The sequence below is a fragment of the Octodon degus genome, unplaced genomic scaffold (genome assembly GCF_000260255.1).
Source record: "Octodon degus isolate 3935 unplaced genomic scaffold, OctDeg1.0 scaffold00023, whole genome shotgun sequence".
NCBI lineage: Eukaryota > Metazoa > Chordata > Mammalia > Rodentia > Octodontidae > Octodon > Octodon degus.
In genome coordinates this window covers 5,996,934-6,016,857 of record NW_004524599.1, presented here as the reverse complement: position 1 = coordinate 6,016,857, position 19,924 = coordinate 5,996,934, and the positions used below count along the sequence as shown (strand labels likewise).

Genomic DNA, 19,924 nt, shown 5'->3' with positions numbered 1-19,924 from the left:
TCTCTCTCTCTCTCTCTCTCTCTCTCTCTCTCTCTCTCTCTCTCTCTCTCTCCCTGTCATCTATGAGTCATTACATTTTCAGTAGAATCACAATAGAGAGTTCAGAACCCTTCGCCCACACCTGACTGTAAGGGAAAGGAACCAGAAGACAGCTTTCTTCTCTTGTAAATGTCAAGTGTTTGGCATGTCTCCACTGGAGGCTGAATAGATATGTAACCTTAACAAAATAAGTCCTTGGGTCTGAGCAAAGTTGGGAGTGTTCAGGGTCCAAAACTGACTTCCTACAAGTGTGCCATTGGGAATTTTACTTTCTTCTTCCTCCACTAGCCTCAGCTGTCTACAGCACTGGCTTGGCATTTGACATGCTCTGAGTGGGCCACATGACATATGAGCGGGTGTCTCCTAGTTTGTTTCCAGGGCAACTGGCAGATCTGTGCACAAAGGGGAGGGGGCTTCATGATCCTTCCTTCCAATGCCTCTCAAGGGTTGCTTCTCCTTTCTTCACAGTTCAGCACACTGCATACCATACCACACCAATAATTCTCCTTAGTCCACATGGGTGGAAGAGAATGGTGTAAAACACACACTGTGTGATGGTGAACATTTTAGAGTTTTCAAAGATGACAAAAAGCAGGCTGCAGCACAAAAAGTAAGTACCATGGCTGGTCACCACTGTGGGGCTTGAGTTCGCTCATTATACCCTTTCTGAACAGATCAAAGTATTGAAATTCCAAGTCTAGCAGAGGTTAGTAGGGAGTATAGCAAAGTGGAATAAACTCAGAGATCTGGGCAGAGTTTCATTTTGTCATTGGGATAATTTTGTTACATTCACAAAAAATGCATTTGGACAGATTGGCATGATTTGGTCCAATATCCAGAGGAAGGGAGAAGAAAATCAGGTGATTAAGGAGGCTCTGAAATCAGATGTCCCCCTTGTATTCTTTCATGAAAACAGCTCACAATTTTAACTACCCATCTTGTTGTGTAGCGCAGAATAAAAGAGGGATTGCACCAAACCCTACCAGCACAGCCTTCATGATTAGAAAGTGTTCCACACCTTAGAGAGCCCAGGAGACACGAGAATAATTTTAAATGCAAATTAAATTGAGGGGGTAGCAGAGAAGAACACATAAAAGACAGTAAAACAAAACCTTTCAATTTTCTTAAATTAGCAGTCTAATGTGTTCTAAAGAGCAGCTCTGCTCAGATCTCTTCCTAGGGGTTGCATTTCATCACAATATAAAATGGGCAAATCCATCGCTTTCCTGCACTCCGGGCTCTTGACTCAAGATTGAAGTGACAATTAGGAGCTGCTCATTTGGGCTGGCGGCTCAGCCCTGGCTTTCAGCTCCCTGACACTCTCCTGTGTCCTGTTACAGGGGTCAACAAGTGCGGGTGAGTAGCTGCCAACTCCAAGGATTCTCCTGCTGTGTGTATACCTTCCTAGCTATCTCTTCCTCGCAGAGGTGGAGGGAGTGCCCCCACTAAGATCTATATTATTATGCGTTTTTCAAAATCCAAGAAATTTCAGGGAGCTTGTAAAGCTGCTTCCACTGACTGATTCACAGAGGAGTTATTTCCAGCCTAGATGCTGAGGACTGTTTCTGTGTATTAATTACAACAGGGGCATGTTGAACATATGCTTGCTAACATGGCCTTTTCTTACCATTCCCCTCATTCCATGCCACCGGTGGGGCGTCTTTACAGGGGGAGCTGAAAGCCCCCAACAATGTCTAGACAACTTTCTCCTATTGATTGTTTAACCATTTAATATACCATTGTACTGTAATGGCAAATCAAACCGGGATTTAGGATTACAAAAAAAAATGATTAAAGCAGCAAATCTGTTATTTTTTAATGATTAAAACACTTCTCTGTGCATATTATTTGGGGCTAGGGTAGGGGATAGCCTTAAATGATATGAAATCTACGTGTAGATTTTGATGGTTCTCTGCCAAAGTTTTACACGGGAAACTGGTAATTTTCTTCCTTCGCAGGGGAGGGCACAAGGAAGCAGAGACTGGCGTCACCTTCTGTTGCTAAGGTAACATGCTCTGGCCATTTTATCTGATAAAGGAAGTCCAGTAGATGGAATGCATTATTCATCACTGATCTAATCAAACAATCAAAATTGTTTACTTTCACCGGGAATATTTAGTGAGATCAAAGACATCTGGCTGGAACTGCTCTTGTCTGACTGCCGACAGTGAGCCCTGGGTATTTTTGCAGTAAGTATGCTCTGCTGTTGGGGTACCTTTGGGTATTTTTTAAAAAGTTTCTTCTTACCAGACTTGGTTTCTTAAATTAAAATATATATCTTTAGAAAGAGAAAACAGTTAGATTAGCCTCTCTGAGCTTGATTTTAATGACTTTGTCTTGCTAGTTCTTTCTTTAAAAGCACCACGCAGAAATAGAGATGCTTCATTTGGGTAAATATCAAGGAAAGGTTCCATGAGCTCAAAAAAGGAGCCCAAGAGACTGAATGCATTTTGATGAAGTAGCTTCGCTTCCTGACAGGCTGGTGCACAGTAATGCTATGGGAATCATTTCAAGGCTGCAATAATTGTCGTTATTCTGCAAGCCACAATTCTTTCTCAAAAGCAGCCTGTGTCAGGTGCAGGCAGGTGACGATCCTGTAGCACTTTATAAAATGCACCAGAGGGAATTGCTAAAAAGGAAGGAATTCAAGGCATTTCTCCAGCAAAGGAGTCAGTGTGTGTCATAGACGCAAGGCACCTAGGAGCGGAGGGCTGGATTCGCGAGCCATTTCCTCTGCTGGAGGAAAATCTGAACATCTCCAGATTGATTGAGGATCAACCCTCAGGACGCCTGATACTTACTGATGCCACTTCCCGATAGAGCTTTGAAAAACGATAGCATGAGAATTTAACAGTATATTTTCCAGTTGATACATGGCAAGGAAAAGACTGGTATGTTATCTCTCTCTATAGCCCACATTGTCTGTCTTTCTTCAAAAGAATATATTACTTTTAATAAATGTTGGTTGAAGGTTGCGTTTTCTCCTGTAATAGGAAAGTAGTATTGGTAGCATGGGAGGTTGTCTTAGAATTGAAAATGTCAGTCAAATACTGGGATATTATAATGGGATATTCTTGTTCAAAAATTTAAAGTATAAACGTGCCTTATACTTTTTCATCTTAAATACTGGGGAATTTTTCTTCTCTATAGGCATTCAAGTGAATATTTCTCTCAGAAGTCTGTGATTGAAATATCAAGATGGATTATCCCAAAATGGATTATTTTCTGGATGTCGAGTCTGCTCATAGACTTTTGGATGTAGAATCAGCTCAAAGATTCTTCTACAGCCAAGGAGCTCAAGGTAATAACATGGGAGGCAAAGAGGGACATCCTCTCACATACACATTGATTTTCTATTAACAGTGCAGTGGAGGCTAGAGGAGTTTAAACTGCCCCAGAAGTTGAACAATTAGTATTTCTAAATTGATAACCTCTCCAAAATGCTGTTGGAGTTGAAATGAGCATGTAATAGAATAAATAAATCCACCACTTGTTGAAAGTAGGAAGAAAAAAAATGTACCCAACTATGGATACAAATGCTTCTCAGAAAGCTGAGTTAGAAAACAACTCCCCACCTCCTTAAGCCCAAGGTTTGTGGATGAAAAGGCATCAGGGATATTTTTACCCCCTGAAAAACTTTTAAGCTTGTAGCTATTACCATGGTGGATATCATAGGGCACCCTGACCTAGCTGAGTGGATTAAGGGTTCCTGAGATAAGCAGCAACCTCCTATTGCTGCCTTCTGTATTTTTAGATGATTTCAGCTATTGTCTTGGAGAACTGACATTGCATATCCAGAGAGCAGCAAGGAACATCTGTATTGTGACGTGTAGCGATGTGCACATCCTAATGACTTTGTGCAAGGTGATCAGTGACGTTCCAGTATTGGTTCTTCTGTTCAATATTTCATGTACAATGTTCCAATGTTGGCCACCTTGTCAGAGCCATGAAAGAAGCTGGAGTGCTGTACAAGACCTGACACAGAGGAGATTTTTTAAAGGCAGAAGTTCTATTTTCTATGGAATATTTAAGGTGTCCAGTCAATGCCACCTGAATGATGGGCATGGTCCAGGGAGCACACTGTGGTGTGCTCAGAGGGACAATGTCCCCTTTTTGTCCGTTTACAAAGTTAGATGAATTCTTGGAAGTCATAAAACAGAGCTTAAAAAAAATACCAGTCTTTATTATCTCAGCATCTTTCACTGTTATATGATGGGGACTTTACACTGGCCACTGATAATATTCCCTCCGGCTTTTCCCGTATCCTTTTCTAAATTTTTAACTCTTTCTCAAACTAATTGCTTGTAGCAGCCTGCAGGGCTTGCAAACTTGCTTCCACTGCGCAGGGCACGAGCAGTCCTCTTAAGGTCATGAGGGGCTAGAAAGGATGTGGTGGGTTTGCTCATCAGCACAGCAGCTCTAGTTAGCAACCGTGATACAGCGGCTAATTCTCCTCCCTTCGGGGGGGATGGAGCCAGTCCGGCCTCTCTCAGCCACTTCCAGAGGCGTGGAGAAAGTGGAAGGGAGAGACACTGGTCAGAGCCTCGGACTGTTCTGGGGTCTGTGGTAGGAGGATGCTAAAAGTGGATGCAGAGCCCAGGCTGGGAGGGACGGGGGTGAAATGAGGCTCCCTCTCCGCAGCAGCCCCGCGTTTGTACACTGCTGCATCTGCTCCACTGCAATTGAATAAGAGCACCATGTTCCGTGCAGAGTTGTGCATCTGAGCCGCACAGCTGTGGGCAGAGCGCGAGAGGGAGCAGCAGTTAATTATAGAGGACGCAGATGTCCACTTTGTCTCGCTTGCAGTGGGGACAGGTTCAACTTTTAAGAAGACCATGGGCTTCCGGCTTTCACAGAAAGGGAACGGGCAGCGGGCAGCGTGTGGGAGGCTCCGAGAACTTGAGGCAGCCTGCTGACTGTCAGCAGATGGAGCCGGGGGCGGAGTGGTCAGAATTGTCACCAGCAGTGCCTGCGGCTTAGACACCAGAGCTGGAGTGACTGGAAAATGCATGGGAGGTGGCAGCACAAGCTGCTGCTGCTCCCCGGAATCACGTTCATTTGAGGGTAGCAGGATGGTCTTCCACTTGAAAAGTCCGGATTTGCAGGATGCTTGTGGGCTCCCCAGGCATCATCCAGGCCAGCGTTGCCAAACCTCCAGGCTCCCTAAATGAGGCATCAGTAAGGGCAAACAATGTATCTCACCAGCACCAGCGGCATGACTTTGAGAGCAGGGGAAGGAGGGCGGCATGGTGACAACCTGTTGAGAAGGACATTAAGAGCAACTGGGTTGAGTCTCAGTCCAGAGCAGCTCTGTACTCGGCAGAGATGGCGAGTTATTCCGAAAGTCAGAAGACGGGAGGGGATTGCAAGTTTGAGCCCCACTGACTGAGCAAAAGCCCCTTTCAAACTTACAAGTCTGGATCTATTTCAGTGTGAAATAGATCAGCCTGGGTCAATTGTCAGTACCATACACGCATGCGTGCACACACACACACACACACACACACACACACACACACCAAATGCAGAAAAGTCAAATGATCCCAGACTGTAGGAGTCTGAATTGAGAGCACAGGACAGAGTTAAGGACCCAAGATTTTGGTGGCCTCAGACCCCACTGACTAAGCTTTCATGCATTCATGTGTTGATTGTGTTTCTCAGCAGTCCACCCTCTCTGTCCTACAGCTCTTTCTCCAGACCAATCCAGTGATCAAGTGTTCTAGTTGATTTGAACACTTACAAAGAGGGAAGCAAGAAAATCCATTTTGGCATTTTTCTTCCTTTTTCTTTCTCATTTTCCACATAGTTACCCTCATATCAATTTACAGCATTTACAAATTCATAGTATTTTGGAGAAATCAGCACATTCTATATTGATTATATACAAAATGTTTATCAAAAGCAACAATTTCAGTATAATATTTTTGAATGCTTCATGGCATTCTTTAAGTTTTTCTTGGAAAGTGGCAAAAATCCTGTCCCTATATAGAGGATATCCTACTTTGTTAGCACAAAAAGAACCCTCGAGACTGAGGGAAAAAAATGAGGCAAAAAGGATTCTATCATAGGACGGATTCCTTTGGAAGTCCATGAGATTTTCAAAGATTAGTGATCTCTTTTGTTAAATGAAACAGGCTGTAATTTTCTTCCATCTCCATTTTTCCTTGGTTTGGCACTAATTTCAGGAAATCAGTTGTCTCTGGGGATTCTACTTTCCAAAAGCAGGCATGGTGTGGTATAGAGGGCAGGAAAAAATTTCAGGGCCCAGTATCCATTCACTGTTGGTGGAGAATGCTCACCCTTGTAACTGGTCCATCCACAGAGAGGCCTACTAGCACAGAAGAGTTCTACTAGGGTCTCTCATTGCTCAAAAATGTGCTCCAGAGATACATATGACCTCAAAGAGCAGGCATGTCTTGACAGCCCATAATTTGAGCTCACCTATCTATCAGGTTTCTGACAATGAAGTCCTGCATGCTCCATACCTGATACTATCCTTTTATAAGGAACAACTGAACTGGGATTAGAACTGGGATGCAAATCATGTGATAAAAATCACAAAAAAATAATAGTATCATGGAATTTTCAGGTGAAAATAAGCACTGTTTACCTGTGATTTTTCACAGCTTCTTCCTAAATTGAGACAGACCCTGAGGATCAGATCCAGGCCCCAGTGCTATTTTTGACAAGGGTCTGCATTATAGCAATCAGTGCTGAAGATTGAGCACCACCATTGTGGTCCATCAGGCACTTGCTCTCAGACTTGGTCCCATGTGACCAGCCCCTGCCTCATCTGCAGAATCACAGAGCCTACCCTAGATTTGGGGACCCAAATTGCACTTTTGCAAGTATTCTGGCTAATTCATGCTAAGAGTTTTGAGTAGCGAAAATTGTGTTCCAGTGCACATGGAAAACACTTGGTGAGATTTTATAATCTCAAGGCTAGAGTTCCCGTGCAGTCCAAGGGAATCAGAATGCATTGAGCACTATGACAAGTATTTTCTACATTGTCCCTTAGTGATTCTGATGGGCAGCCAGGAATAAGAATTTGGACCTTGTATTTCATAGTAAGTGAGGTCCTATCGCACTGTATGGCCTTTCTTGGCTGAATATCTTCTTCTATCTAGGGCTTCACTTTTAAATCAAATCAAATCATTGAAAAAGGGCAAGTGGAATTTAAACAAATATATTAGGGGCTGCACTTTACATATTCATAGTTAATCTTCAAAGAAACAGTGGGAAGTTGGGACCACTGTATTATGTGCATGTTGCAGGTTAGAAGTTTGGTGATGGACAGGATAAAGAACCTTGAAAATTAGAAAATCTAGGACCTGAATTCAAGTGTGTTGACTAATCCCAAGCTATTTTGTTTAAGTACCTCATCCTGCATGCTGGAGAGCATGCCTTTTTGGCCAGTCATGTTGATAAAACCAAAGCAGGACACCAAGGTAGATGAAGTTGATAAACTTAGCATACCCCAGAGATGGTGAAACTGAAACTTAGAGGGGTAGCACCAAGTGCACAAGTCACATAGCATATCCAGAAAGGGTGGAAACAAGAGCTAGATCTCTGGGCCGGTGAGATAGCTCAGCAGTCTAAAATACCTGGCTAGGTAAGCTTAGGCAAGCTTAGGCAAGCACGGGGACCATGGTTCAATCCACATGCTGTGCCAGCCTCACCCCCAGGGTGGGTTGAGCCCTCACCCCCAGGGTGGGTTGAGCCAACCACACACACACAAAAAGTTAGATCTCACTTTACCATGCTGTACCCTTTCTGTGACTCTAGGATGTTCTTTTATTTTCTCAAAGACAATCCATATCCTTGGACTTTCAAATTACTTTCTGAGGGGAAAATACAACAAAAAGACAGCCAGTGGACTAAAAGCACCAGGCAACCAAATTTATGGCTCCTGCTAACACTTCCCCCTCTTTTATCATTTTACATAACTCTTGGCATTAAAAGCAGATGCTACAGTAATTGTTGCTCTTCGTAATGCACCTTTTCTCTCCTCTGCATTGTCTTGTTCAACAAAGAGAAATGCCAGCTTTGACAACTGATGAATGTCACAGTGCACAGCTCAAAGTCCCTTTTAGATGTTTTTGGAAACAGAGGAATTCATCAAAACCCCTCTGTCAACTATTTCTCCCCAAAGCCCCCTCCCACCTTCACCCTTTGTCCACCGTGTAAAGTCTGTCAGGACACAGGCTTTTGCGCCTTCAGCTTTGAGTTCAGTGTTCTCTGACCTTGAACACTACCTCCCTGGGACCTGCTCAACATGGTCCCACGAGACAAAGACATTGGGTAGCACTTAACTAATTGGAAGTCACGAACACAGAAATGCGCATGCTCTTTCCATTCCTATGTTAATAAAAGGTCCAGTCCCAATGTCCCCTCCTCTGGGAAGCGTGGCCTAAGATTTCCAGAACTTTCTCACATAGAGTTCTGTTCAAACCTACATTCCAACCAGGGTGGGTGATTCCACAAATATTCCACACTGCACCTCCACCACTGCACAATGCCACAAGCTCCCATCCATTGCTTAACTCTCCATCAAAATCAGTATAATCCCAGATCAAAAACCATAGGGAATTTTAAGAAGCAAATGAGGACTGCCTTTATGGTATGCATTATATTATCTGCTCCTATTGATTAGTTATTTATACTGTTGATTTATAGGTACATAAATGTCACCCACCTCAACCACAATGATCTCCTTAAATACTACTTTCTTGATGCCCCGTGTTATTCTTGGCACACAGGAGAAGCATTAAGACACAGTCAATGTTTCCACTGATACAATGAAATGAAAATGCCTAAATCTACACTCACAAAGAGAAACTTGACTTAGGGAAAGTAGTTGAGAATTTAAGGTTTGGAAAATGAGACCTACTAATACCATTAAAGAATTGAAGTGTTCAGTTAAAAACGGAGACTATAATAATGAAAAGAAGAATTATAAAATAATAATGTTTGAATACCTGGAGATAAAGGAAAGCCTACCCCAGAGATGCAAGGAAGCCATCAACTTCGCTATTTTTCCTATAAAACAGAAGAAATTATTTTAAAACACAAAAGGAAAAACAAAATACAATGGGAGGAATTAAGGCACACTAATAAAAAATTTCAACCTTTTAGAATAGATCTCAGGCAGTCTCTGAAGTTTTTCTAATATACCATAGTCTATGATGATTTTTATTCTGCCTAAAAGTAGAGATGTAGAATAGACAATTGCTCAGCTTTTACTCTGATGAACTGAACTGAGCTCAGTTCAAAGGCTGCTCCAGAGTAGCCACAGTGGCACATGTTTGTAATCCCACCTATTCACGGTGCCAAAGCAAGAAGATCAAGTTCAAATACAGCGTGGGCAGCTTGGGATGATCCTCTTGCAAATAAAATTTTAAAAGGGCTGGAATGTTGTTCAGCGGTACAGTGCTTGTGTATTGTGTGCAAGGTTGTATCCTGAGCAATGCACCACACACACACACACACACACACACACACACACACACAGCTGCTCGGAAAACATTCAGGAGGCTGGCAATTGTTCACCTTTGTTGAGATGTGTTTTCCTCCCTTCTTTAGACCTTTTTGCTCCCTACCTCAAATTTTATACTTTTTGGCTAATTGATTCTCAAAGCCACACTCCTATTTCTAGCCAGATTAAATGGAGTCTCTCACTTAATGCCCACCGTGGGAACACACTATGAAAATCGTTCTATGAGGACCACATAGCCATTGTATGTTAGGAGCCAGTGACAGGCTGTCTTCACTATCCCTGTTCCCTGAGACTGTTAAGTCATGGCCTCAGAATTGGCTCAGATCTGGACCTTGAGATCTGATTTATTCCAAGAAGGCTGAGGCAGGAACAATCATCACAAAGCCACTCAGTCCCTCTCTGGGACATGACTGTCTATGGGACGATAACCTTTTCCATGCCACTTAGAGTCTCTAGGACCAACACGACAAAATCAAGCACATTTCCTGCCCCACGTAGTGATATCCTTCCTATATTTTGCTGACCATTATCCAAGTACATCGTTTGCTTATGATCATGCTGTTTTCCAGATCCTTCGCTTTAAAAAAAAAGAATAGTCTTCTGCTCTTGCCAAGCATGGTGGTGAATGCCTGTAATTGCAGCTACTTAAGAAGTTGAGGCAGAAGGAATACAGGTGAAGGAATACAGGTTTGAGGCCAGCTTGGCAAAAATAGCAAGACTGTCTCAAAAAAAAAAAAATTTAAGCAGGCTGGAGATGTCACTGCACAGTAGAGAGCTTTTCTGTTGTGCACCAGCCCTGGGCGCACTCCCCAGTACTGCAAGAAATATTTCCAGTCTTACTTTTATGGTACTCTAGCAATTACCTCCAACAAATACTTGGTTTTTAGTGTTTTTCTCTATAAATCCAGCGAGGAAGCCGCATGCTGCGCTTCCCTCAGGAATGAAAAAGGAGCACGCCTCCCCTCCTGACTTCCCACACGTACCATTTTAGACCTCTAATTGCTCACACCCAGGCTTTCCAAACCTGTATTTAATAAAAGGAACATTATGTGTGAGGGAGAGAATGCAGATCAAGAGGGAAAGCATCGCCGCTGCGCCAGGCTGCCATTCGCGTGGCTGTGCAGAGCACCCGGAAGTCCGACCCTGCTTTCGGGGGAGCGCCTGGGAGCAGGACAGCTCCTTGCACACCATGAGTTCTCTCGGTCCTGCCAAGAGCCCACCACACACAGTCTGCCAGTGCGCTTCGTGCCTGGCCTCCGGGCAGGCACCTGCCATCACGTGAATTGGGATGCAGGCTCCTCTGTAAAGTAGGGCATGAGGACAAGAGGAAGCCAGGAAGTGAGAGGACGAGACAGAAGAGAGTGGTGCGAGAGAATTCTGATCATCTAATGACTCCAACTCTCACCCAAGGCAGGTGAGAGAGGAGATGAAATGCTGCCCACGTGCAGCCAGCACCAGCCGTGACCAATTAGCATAAACAGTGCACAGGTGCTGGGGAAGCACTCTCATTCCTCACTTGCCCCCAAATATCTGTTTTCTCAAAAGAAGAAAACAACTTTCAGTACCACCCTCTGTGCCTGTGCTAGCAGAGGCAAGGGTGGGGAACCTCGCATATCAAAACCAGCTCGGGAACAATTCCATTTTTCATGTCTTTAAGGATTTCTCAGTAAGCAATGAGACGCACTCAGCTCTGCAGAGCTCCTGACTGGACCCTTGTGTTAATATAGGGCTTTGAAGTCCTTTTATTGAACAGAGTTCCACGTATCTTGATTTTTCAACTAGAAAAACAAGATAGAGATAATATTAAAGCCTTGACAAAAGATGAAGAGTGAAATGAACCCCACACAGCTATTAAACTTCCTTACATTTAATATATATTGGAAAATATACAAGATTACAGTTAAGAATGAAAACAGTTTTCACATTGGCTGAAAATTTTTACAGTGTTGAGAACTTTAGCTTTTAGAGTGATCTTTGTGTTCCAACTGTAATTGCCACTTCTTGTTTGTGAGATTAGGCAAGTTATTTGATCTCCTTTTACCTCATTTTTTCTCTTTTGAATGTAAATGATAGTAATAAGAGTGTTTAGCCCGGTATGCAATGCTGGAGATTAAGTGAACAAAATAGCATTTCACAAACCACGAGCAGTGTATCTCTTTTGGGTGAACTTTTTAATTATAATGTATTGATTGTGCTTTAGAAATGTGAATAAAATTATTCAGTTGCAACATAAAAATATAGCAACTGTGTATATGTAGAATGCTTGTGAGAAAATCTAAGTCCATTTACACTTGATCTTAGCCCAAAGGCTGAGAAGTGATTCTAACTTCATTTAAAGAAAATCATTAAGTAAATAATATCTTAGAGGATAGTTGTACCGAAATACATAGAAGTGATACAGAAATGTCTAAAGTCTGTAAACAGTGAACAAAAGCATGTAAAGGAATAACAAACAATTAAGCACCTAATCCACGATTAATAAATATCAGCACTTGTGCCGATTACTCTCAGGATTTATCATGCCTCAGAAGAAAGGGTCAGTGCCGCAGATTTCCCAAGGGAGACCCCGCACGTCCTGATTGCTTTTTTTTCTAATATTCATTCCTACTTCAAATTCCTAAGCCTTTCTTGAAATCTGAGCAGCCTTAAAACATAACAAGAAAAAGCAGCAACAATTTCATTTTAGAATAAAATTTCTGTCAGATTTTGAAAGAATCTTCCTTATAGGTTTAACACAAAGTAGAATTAGCAAAATTGTATTTATTTTCTATGAATTTATAGCAAACTCTAGTGTGCCAGAGAGGTTGGTGTGTTTGCTGTGGCCATCCAATATGAAGTGACCATCAACTTGTAGTTTGGTCTGTTACAATAAAGGATTTGCTGGGCAGTGTAAGGGAGTGTGTGCTAAAGCAGGGGTGGGAACTATATTGCATTAGAGGAATCGTGCATGTTACCTTGCTGTGCCTAGACTGAGGGGCTATCACAGAGATGAAGAGTGTGGTAAGACAGAAAGATAGGCATCTGTGAACACGGGAGGCTTTGTAGATTACTCTAAAAGATCTCAAAGCTGATACTGAATCCACTGAAGAATTCAGAATAGAGACCTGTGTCTCTATCTGCTTGTATAAATGTCACAGATGTAGAGGACAATTTGGTGGAGAATGATTTGAAGCTACAGATAGGACAACCATTAGGGGCCACTGCAGTGATCCATACCCACAGGGAACAGAGTCCAGGATGAGGCTGGGGATGGGGAAACAGAAAGAATTCAGAAGAGGAACCTAGAAATATTAAGAAGGTTCTTTCCAGATTATGTACAGTGAGGATAAGTAAACAATAAGTGAAAGAGGTATTGCAAATGGCTCTAAGAGGTTATCATTAGATCTACTGGATAGAGATGAAGCTCTTCAGGAGAGAGTATAGGAAAGAGGATCAAGGTGGTGGGAGTTCAATTTACAAGGTGTTAAATTTAGAGATGCTATGCAATATCCATAGATTACCAGCATGGGCTAAACTCTATGGGTGTAAAGTTTGGTGAAGAGACCTTGAAAAACAATCCAGAATATTCTGCATGCCCAGTATGTCCATTAACATATTTTACATCTGCCTCTAAATATGTGGTTCTATTGGACTTTTAATTTTCCTTTCATATTATTTAGAGAATTGGAAGATTGTTTAAATTTTTTCTCAATGAAAAGCTTTTTTAAACATGAGTGCAACATTTTCTGCTTAGCAATATCAGATTTTGTACTTTTAGGACTTAAAATTAGAAATCCACTTAAGGTATTTACATGAAGCAAATATTTGAGTTACTAAGATTAGTGGAAATTCTGGCTCACATTTCCATATGAGACAGCCTTCTGGGTTAGCACGTAGGACATCATCTAAAAAAAAAAAGTTTAAAAAAACAAAAACAAAAACAGACAACTTAATCCCTATACAGAACTGTAGTTTGTCCCAGAATGTTGCAAAGGAGAGGAAATACTTTAAAATGTCAGCCATAGCCTGTTAGAATAAGTTCTTTTTTTTTGAACCTGTGCAATAAGATCTCCTGTTTTGTGACTAAAGGTAGTGAAGAAACTGCCTGGTTTAGCATGACCATCTTGGAAAGCGACACGACAAACCAAATATCATTCTGCAAAGCTGACTTTGACAGTGACCCCCATTCACTTGCTAGCTCAGTGCTGAAGCTTTGAGCCCTGAGAAAGTGAATGGAAAGGAGGGTAGGAAGAGGACTCATGCTGTGTGTTAGGGCCTTGGCATTTATTTTTCATCTCATTTGATCCACAAAATGGAAATTTATGGAGTATACGAACTATTTCATGTTCTAGAAGTCAGTCGCTTCTCAAGGTCACACAGCTAAATGAATGGAGCCAGAGATACAATCTCAGATCTTTTGGCTCTTCCCATCATATGTTTTAGTCTGAAGTGTGTCCTGTCATGCCACACAGGGTGACCTTCTGAAAGGGATATGTCACCACTATTTATTTAAAAACTACCACAATGGGATGGTGGGGTCTCTCTGAATCTGATCTGTAAGGTGTGTGATTTGCTTCTAAAGGCAATTTAAGTCCTCATTGAATTTTTTTATGATTCATTTTCCTTCTCACCGCCAAAGCAAAACACAATTATAGAAAATTTAGGCAATAAAAGCAACAGCAAAGCAAAACAAGACTCAACCAGCCCCATCATCCCAGGTATGTCTTCCTGCCTGGTGAATGTCTTGATATTGTTTTTAGGCACACGAGCACGCCATGCACACAAATGTTCACTAAATCCATACAAAATTCCTTATATTTATTACATTTTTATCTTTAATTTTCTGTTTTAATTTAAAAGCTAATAAAAATAAGTCTTAGTTTGGAATTATTCGCTTTAACTTAAGTATGAAATTATTAGATATAGTAGGGACTAAGAAAGACAGGTCAACCATGCTGAGATTTTTTTTCCAAAAGGTGACTTCACCAACTGGGCTGATGTCCTTGGCTATGTTCTGTTATTATTTACTAGACAGAGTCTCTGACTAATACCCTGTGATCTGATTACTGTCATCAGCCCATCTGTAGACACAACAGAATACAAATAAAATATCCACCTAATCTACATCAGGCAGGCTTTCCCTCTTGAACTCGTACATTAAGGAAGTGTTGTGTTTTCCCCCTTACAACCACAACTGGCTTTTAGTCTTATTAAAGGGAAATGTAGCACTTCATTTCCTGTAAGTTCCCAGATCTTGCAAATATTTCATCTAATAGTATAATCACAGTAATAATAGAAAATTACTGCCAGAGAATACTTCATAGAAATGGCTCATTCTACAGATGATAAAACTGAGCCTTAGGGAAGAAAGGAAAGCCAAGATTGTTCATTAAATTCTTACATATCCCAGAAAGTATGCATATTTATTTTACTCTGAACCATAACCTTTTGAGTTAAACATCACTAGTCTCAATTTGTAGGAAGGTAAATCTCTTCAAAAGGATGAAAAACTGACTTACTATCATTAATTGTGAAGAGGTAGAGTCAGGTCTTGAGCATGTTTTGCTTCCAACCCCTACCACACCTTGTCTTTCTGGGATGATGTAATGAAATCAAGAAACTCCTCCATGGCTGTAGAGCAGGAGCTAGGAAGCACTCAGTCTTGCGATGATATCTGGGGCCTGTGCCTCTCTACTCACGGATGTGCTCTTCTACACAAGACCCCGTCAGACTCAGGCCCATGATCTTTATTTCTGAGCTTTTTGCAGTCATTCTCCTCAGTTTTCTGTACAAAGATATTTTCACAAATGGGTCACCCTTTTGTGCACTGACCATCAGATAGAGACGTGAGAACCTTTAGGATTTAAATTGTGCCATTAATTACCATCTATATGTCTAGTCACTTGTGTAGAAAAATGCAAAATGAAGAAGAACCAGGCTCACTATTATTTGTACTATTAGATGAGATTGGAAAAATGACTTGTATATCTTCAGCAGGCCTATTCAACGTTTAAATAATAGAAAGCTGCTTGCGTTTATGACCAACTCAATTCACCAGCTAAATCTTGCAGCTCATTTTTCCTTTTCTGCATCTAGCATGTTTTCACAGCCAGCCCCCAGCCACTCTGCACAGTGTCTACTTTAAGAAACTGGGAGGAAAGGAAACAGTGAACATTTGTTTCCCGCCTACCATTTGTCAGGCTCTGTGTTAGGTGTTTTACATTTATTATATAATGTTTTATCCTCCCAAGGCCCAGTGAAAGAGTTCATTTTATTTTTAGTTTACATATGAGGAAACCAAAGCTTAGAAAGCTAACTTTAAAAAAAAAACCCACCAAAATCTTATAAGTATTAAGCTTGGGAGTCAAGCCCAGGTTTAATTTCATAGCCACAGCTTTCCTCGGAATTGGCTAGTAGAAATATTCCTCACATAATAAATGCTTACCAAAGCACCTATATGGCAAGCACAAGGTCTTGAGTTCAATGCCTGGTACCAAAATAAGTAAATAAATATTTATCTAAAATTTTCTTTCTCAGGCCAGGGAAATGGCTCAGTGGAATAAGCGTTTCCCTGGCAAGTGCAAGGCCCTGAGTTCAATCCCCGGTTCCACCAAAATAAATAAATAAATAAAATTTTCCTTCCCAATGACTCTATATGGATTACTCTATTGAAATCCTCATTAGTGGTCTCAGGATATAAGGTCTGTGTTGGTCTTATCTTAAAGATGCAGGACAGGAGAGTGATTCAATTGAGACCATGCATCTATTAAGTGTGAACTTTGGGTGCAAACTCAGGGAGACTAGACCTAGAGACTGTGCTCTTGTTAACCAGTCATTGATATCTTCTGGAAGGAATGCAGCATTCTTATTAGCCTGCTTATTTATTTGTGTAAAGCAAAAGCAGTGTCACAAGGTTGGAAGAAATAAAGAGAGAGCCTGGTGCTAATTCTCTAAGTGGTGCTGGAGTAGGGTAGGATAAACTCATTTCAGCTTGAAGAACAGGCATAGTTTGGACAGCCAGAGATGGGGAAGAGAAAAAAAAGAAGGGGTTGTTTATTGAAAATATTTGCTCTGTTGTTTTGTCATTCTATAGACCTTCACCGTCTTGAAATGTATCAATTGATCCATCAAACTGCTTAAGGTTTTGATATTTTGAGCACATAGACAGCATCTATGTATTTACAACTAATGCTATGCGTTCATGAGAACCCTTGGGGATTAGTAATTTATTGCTTTTTAAAATGTTTTTATTTATTTACTTGGTATAGGGTCTCCTTATGCAGTGCAGACTTATAGTGATCCTCCTGTCTCAGCCTCCCCAGCAGTGGGATTACAGGCATGTGCCACCACGCCCGATTTCAGTGGTCAGCACAGCACAAGGTCAGCATGGCATGTGATACTGGGGATCAAACCCAGGTCCTTGTGCTTGCCAGGCAGGTGCTTAGACCATCAAGGCATCTCCCTGGCCTGTAATTTATTGCTCTTTATCAAATTATCCTAAAACTCAGTGGCTTCAAACAATCACAACTTATTATTTTGTACCTTCTGTGGGTCAGAAGTTGGGGATTATTTTCTCTAGCAGTCCCTGTTCAAGGTCAGAGATGACAACCAGGCTGTTGGCTGTTGGCAGATGCAGTGACCTGAGGGCTTTACTGGGATCCCCAAGTGGCTTTTGCATATGGCACTTGAAACAAGACCTCAGTTCCTTGTCACATAAACTTCTGTACGGTCACCATAGATGTCCCCGTGACATTGCAGCAGGCTTCCTTAAAGCAAGGGATTGAAAGGGAAAGCAAGGAACAAGCTACAGTGTTTCTAGGCTAGAACTGTACAAGTGACACACACTCCTTCCTCCAGGTCTTAGTGGTCACAGAGACCAACTCTGGTTGCCATAGGATGACACTACACAAAGACTGGACACCAGGAGTGGAGGGTCACTGGGCACCATGCTGAGGCTGATTATAGTGTCTTTTCGGGAGCAGAAGTTTTCCAAAAGAAAAGAAAGATTTCTATCCATAAGTAGGTCTTGGAATTATATCTCACAATATGCATACATCAAAACATAAGCCCTCTCGGCAGGGCCACCTTCCCAATGTTAGGCTAGACATTGAATAGTTTAGAATTCACTTCTCCCTGGGCATCAATGCAAGGGCAGTGGACGCACTTTGAGAACTTAATGTTAAATGAAATAAATGAGACACACAAACTTAAATATTGCCTGATTTCTCCAATAAGAGAAACCCCAAATGCAAATAAAAAACACAATAAAAGATAATAGGGGAAGGCAATAAATCCTTTGTAGAAAGGAAGGAGACCAGGACTTGACAGAGGGGGAGGAAAGAAGACAAAGAAGGAATTGACTTACGTTACATAAATCTACCAATTCCCCAAGATGAATATAATCATTAAGTATTACAAATGTGTACTTGCAGAAGAAAGAAAAGCTAGGCCCTTAGGCCTTAAAGGAGAGTCAGAACAGTTATTATTATTGTCATAGGAAACAGGGCAGGGGTGAATGGAAACCATGGAATCATCTCTTGGGGAAAACACCCTTTTCCGCCTGCTCAAGTTATAGACTGCACAAATCCAAACTTCTTTTCACATGGACTGTGATGTGCATGCTCCACTCCTGAAGTTGTGTGACACAAGGGGGCACTTGAATTTGGGCCACTGGGAGCACCCTGAAGCTGGAATCTTAGCAGCAGCAGTAGCAACAAGACACAGTCCTCTCCATTATGGGTCTACCCTGCAAAATTAACCATATATAAAAGGGCATTAGTATCAAACTGTATAAATTGGACAGCTCTTTCAATGATAAATTAAGCAAAGAAAACTAAGATGTACCAATTATAGTTCCTCAGATTGCTGGTTCTCTAGAAAATTTTATGCATATGTAGAAAAAGAAAAATGTTCCAGTATCTATACACTAAATTTAGTTGAAATCAAAAGCCAATTGAAAAAATACTTTAGGTATATTTATGTTAAAGCTATTTAAGATATGCAAGTCAGGATTATAAATTAGGCTGATATTATAGTTAATAATGTTTATCCTTATCACTTACATTTCGTGTTTTCTACATGAATGATTTTCAGTATCATTAGTGTAATGAGAGACACTGTACTGGGTTCAACTTGAGGTATAAAAGTTCTTATATTTATAACTCATGTTAGAGATGCAAAGTAGTGAAATATACTTAATCTATCCAGCCCAGATTCTGAGTCTGATTGATTTAAACGCATAGATGTCGATTTTTAACAAAAATTCAAAAACCTCCAATAAATCTGGAACAGACTGCTCTTCATATCAATATTGTATTAGTCCACATCCTGTGGAAATACCTAGCAATGATAGTTCTTCAGGAAACCTTGGAACAAACATGGCAGTATCATCTCTCATCTTTGAAAACTCCCCAAAATAAAAGGACATAAATGTACTTTTTGCTAGCTCTCTGCTTTTTAGCAGAACTAATTTAAAATCTTAAGAAAAGTTGCACACATAAAACAGTACAAAGAGCACATCTGCACCTTGGCTCCTGTTCACTTATTGATGACATTTACCTAACCTCCTTCTTGTCTCTATCATTTCTATCTCTCATCTCTCTGTGTCTGTATAGAATACAAACATGTGAGTGTGTGTCTGTGTATTTGTCCACATTTGCATACTTCTAAACCATCGTGGCCCTATATTACTACTATTTTCATGTGCGTCCTCTAAGAATTGGGCTAGTCTTCTTCATAACCACAACACACTTATGAACTGCAGTGAATTAATGTTTTAATTTAATGTCTTTCCTGTTTTAATAACCTTCTCATCACTGGGTCCAATACCTGATACTCACAGCCTAAAGGAAGGGAGGTTTAGTTCATGGTCAGTGGGCTCCAACATAGAAAGAGCATGGCAGAGGGTCAGGGCAGAGAAAGTGTGCTCAGCTCCCGGCATGTGGGAAACAAAAATAAGGGAGGAGCAAGGCTGACAGGAATATCCTGTCCCAGGTCACCCACCACCTGGTGGCCCACCTTGAACCAAGTACCTCCTCTTAGCAGCATACTTAGCTATCCAGTTTATTAGTCGATAAGCTCACTGACGAGAACAGCACCCCAAGATCTGATCACCTTCCACACACACGAGAATTTGGGGGAGACTTTAGATCTAAGCCTAGTACTTGTCAGCCTTCTCTCAGAGCATATTAGCCTCACTTCTTGAACGCCACACAAATGGACTTGTACAATACATTCTCTTTGAAAAATGGATTTTTTGTTCAGCACGATGTATGTGAGATTCTCCCACGTTATTGCTTACAATTATAATTTGTTCTCTTTTTCATTTTTGTGTAATATGATGCTGAAGATATCACAATTATTTATATATATAAACATATAAACAAAAATCGGATAAAACAAAAACTCATT

General features: G+C 41.1%; 1 protein-coding gene across 3 annotated transcripts in view; it reads left to right on the top strand.

Annotated features, from left to right (window-relative positions):
• The first annotated feature begins 2,186 nt into the window (after nt 1–2,186).
• The window catches only part of Phactr1 (phosphatase and actin regulator 1), a 575,214-nt gene continuing 557,476 nt past the window's right edge, over nt 2,187–19,924 (top strand). For all 3 annotated transcript variants that reach the window (XM_023712114.1, XM_023712112.1, XM_023712117.1), the window contains exons 1-2: nt 2,187–2,228; nt 3,190–3,340. In XM_023712114.1, coding sequence (XP_023567882.1) covers nt 3,238–3,340 — 103 coding nt within the window. In that variant the 5' untranslated portion in view covers nt 2,187–2,228; nt 3,190–3,237. The remainder of the gene's footprint in view (nt 2,229–3,189; nt 3,341–19,924) is intronic.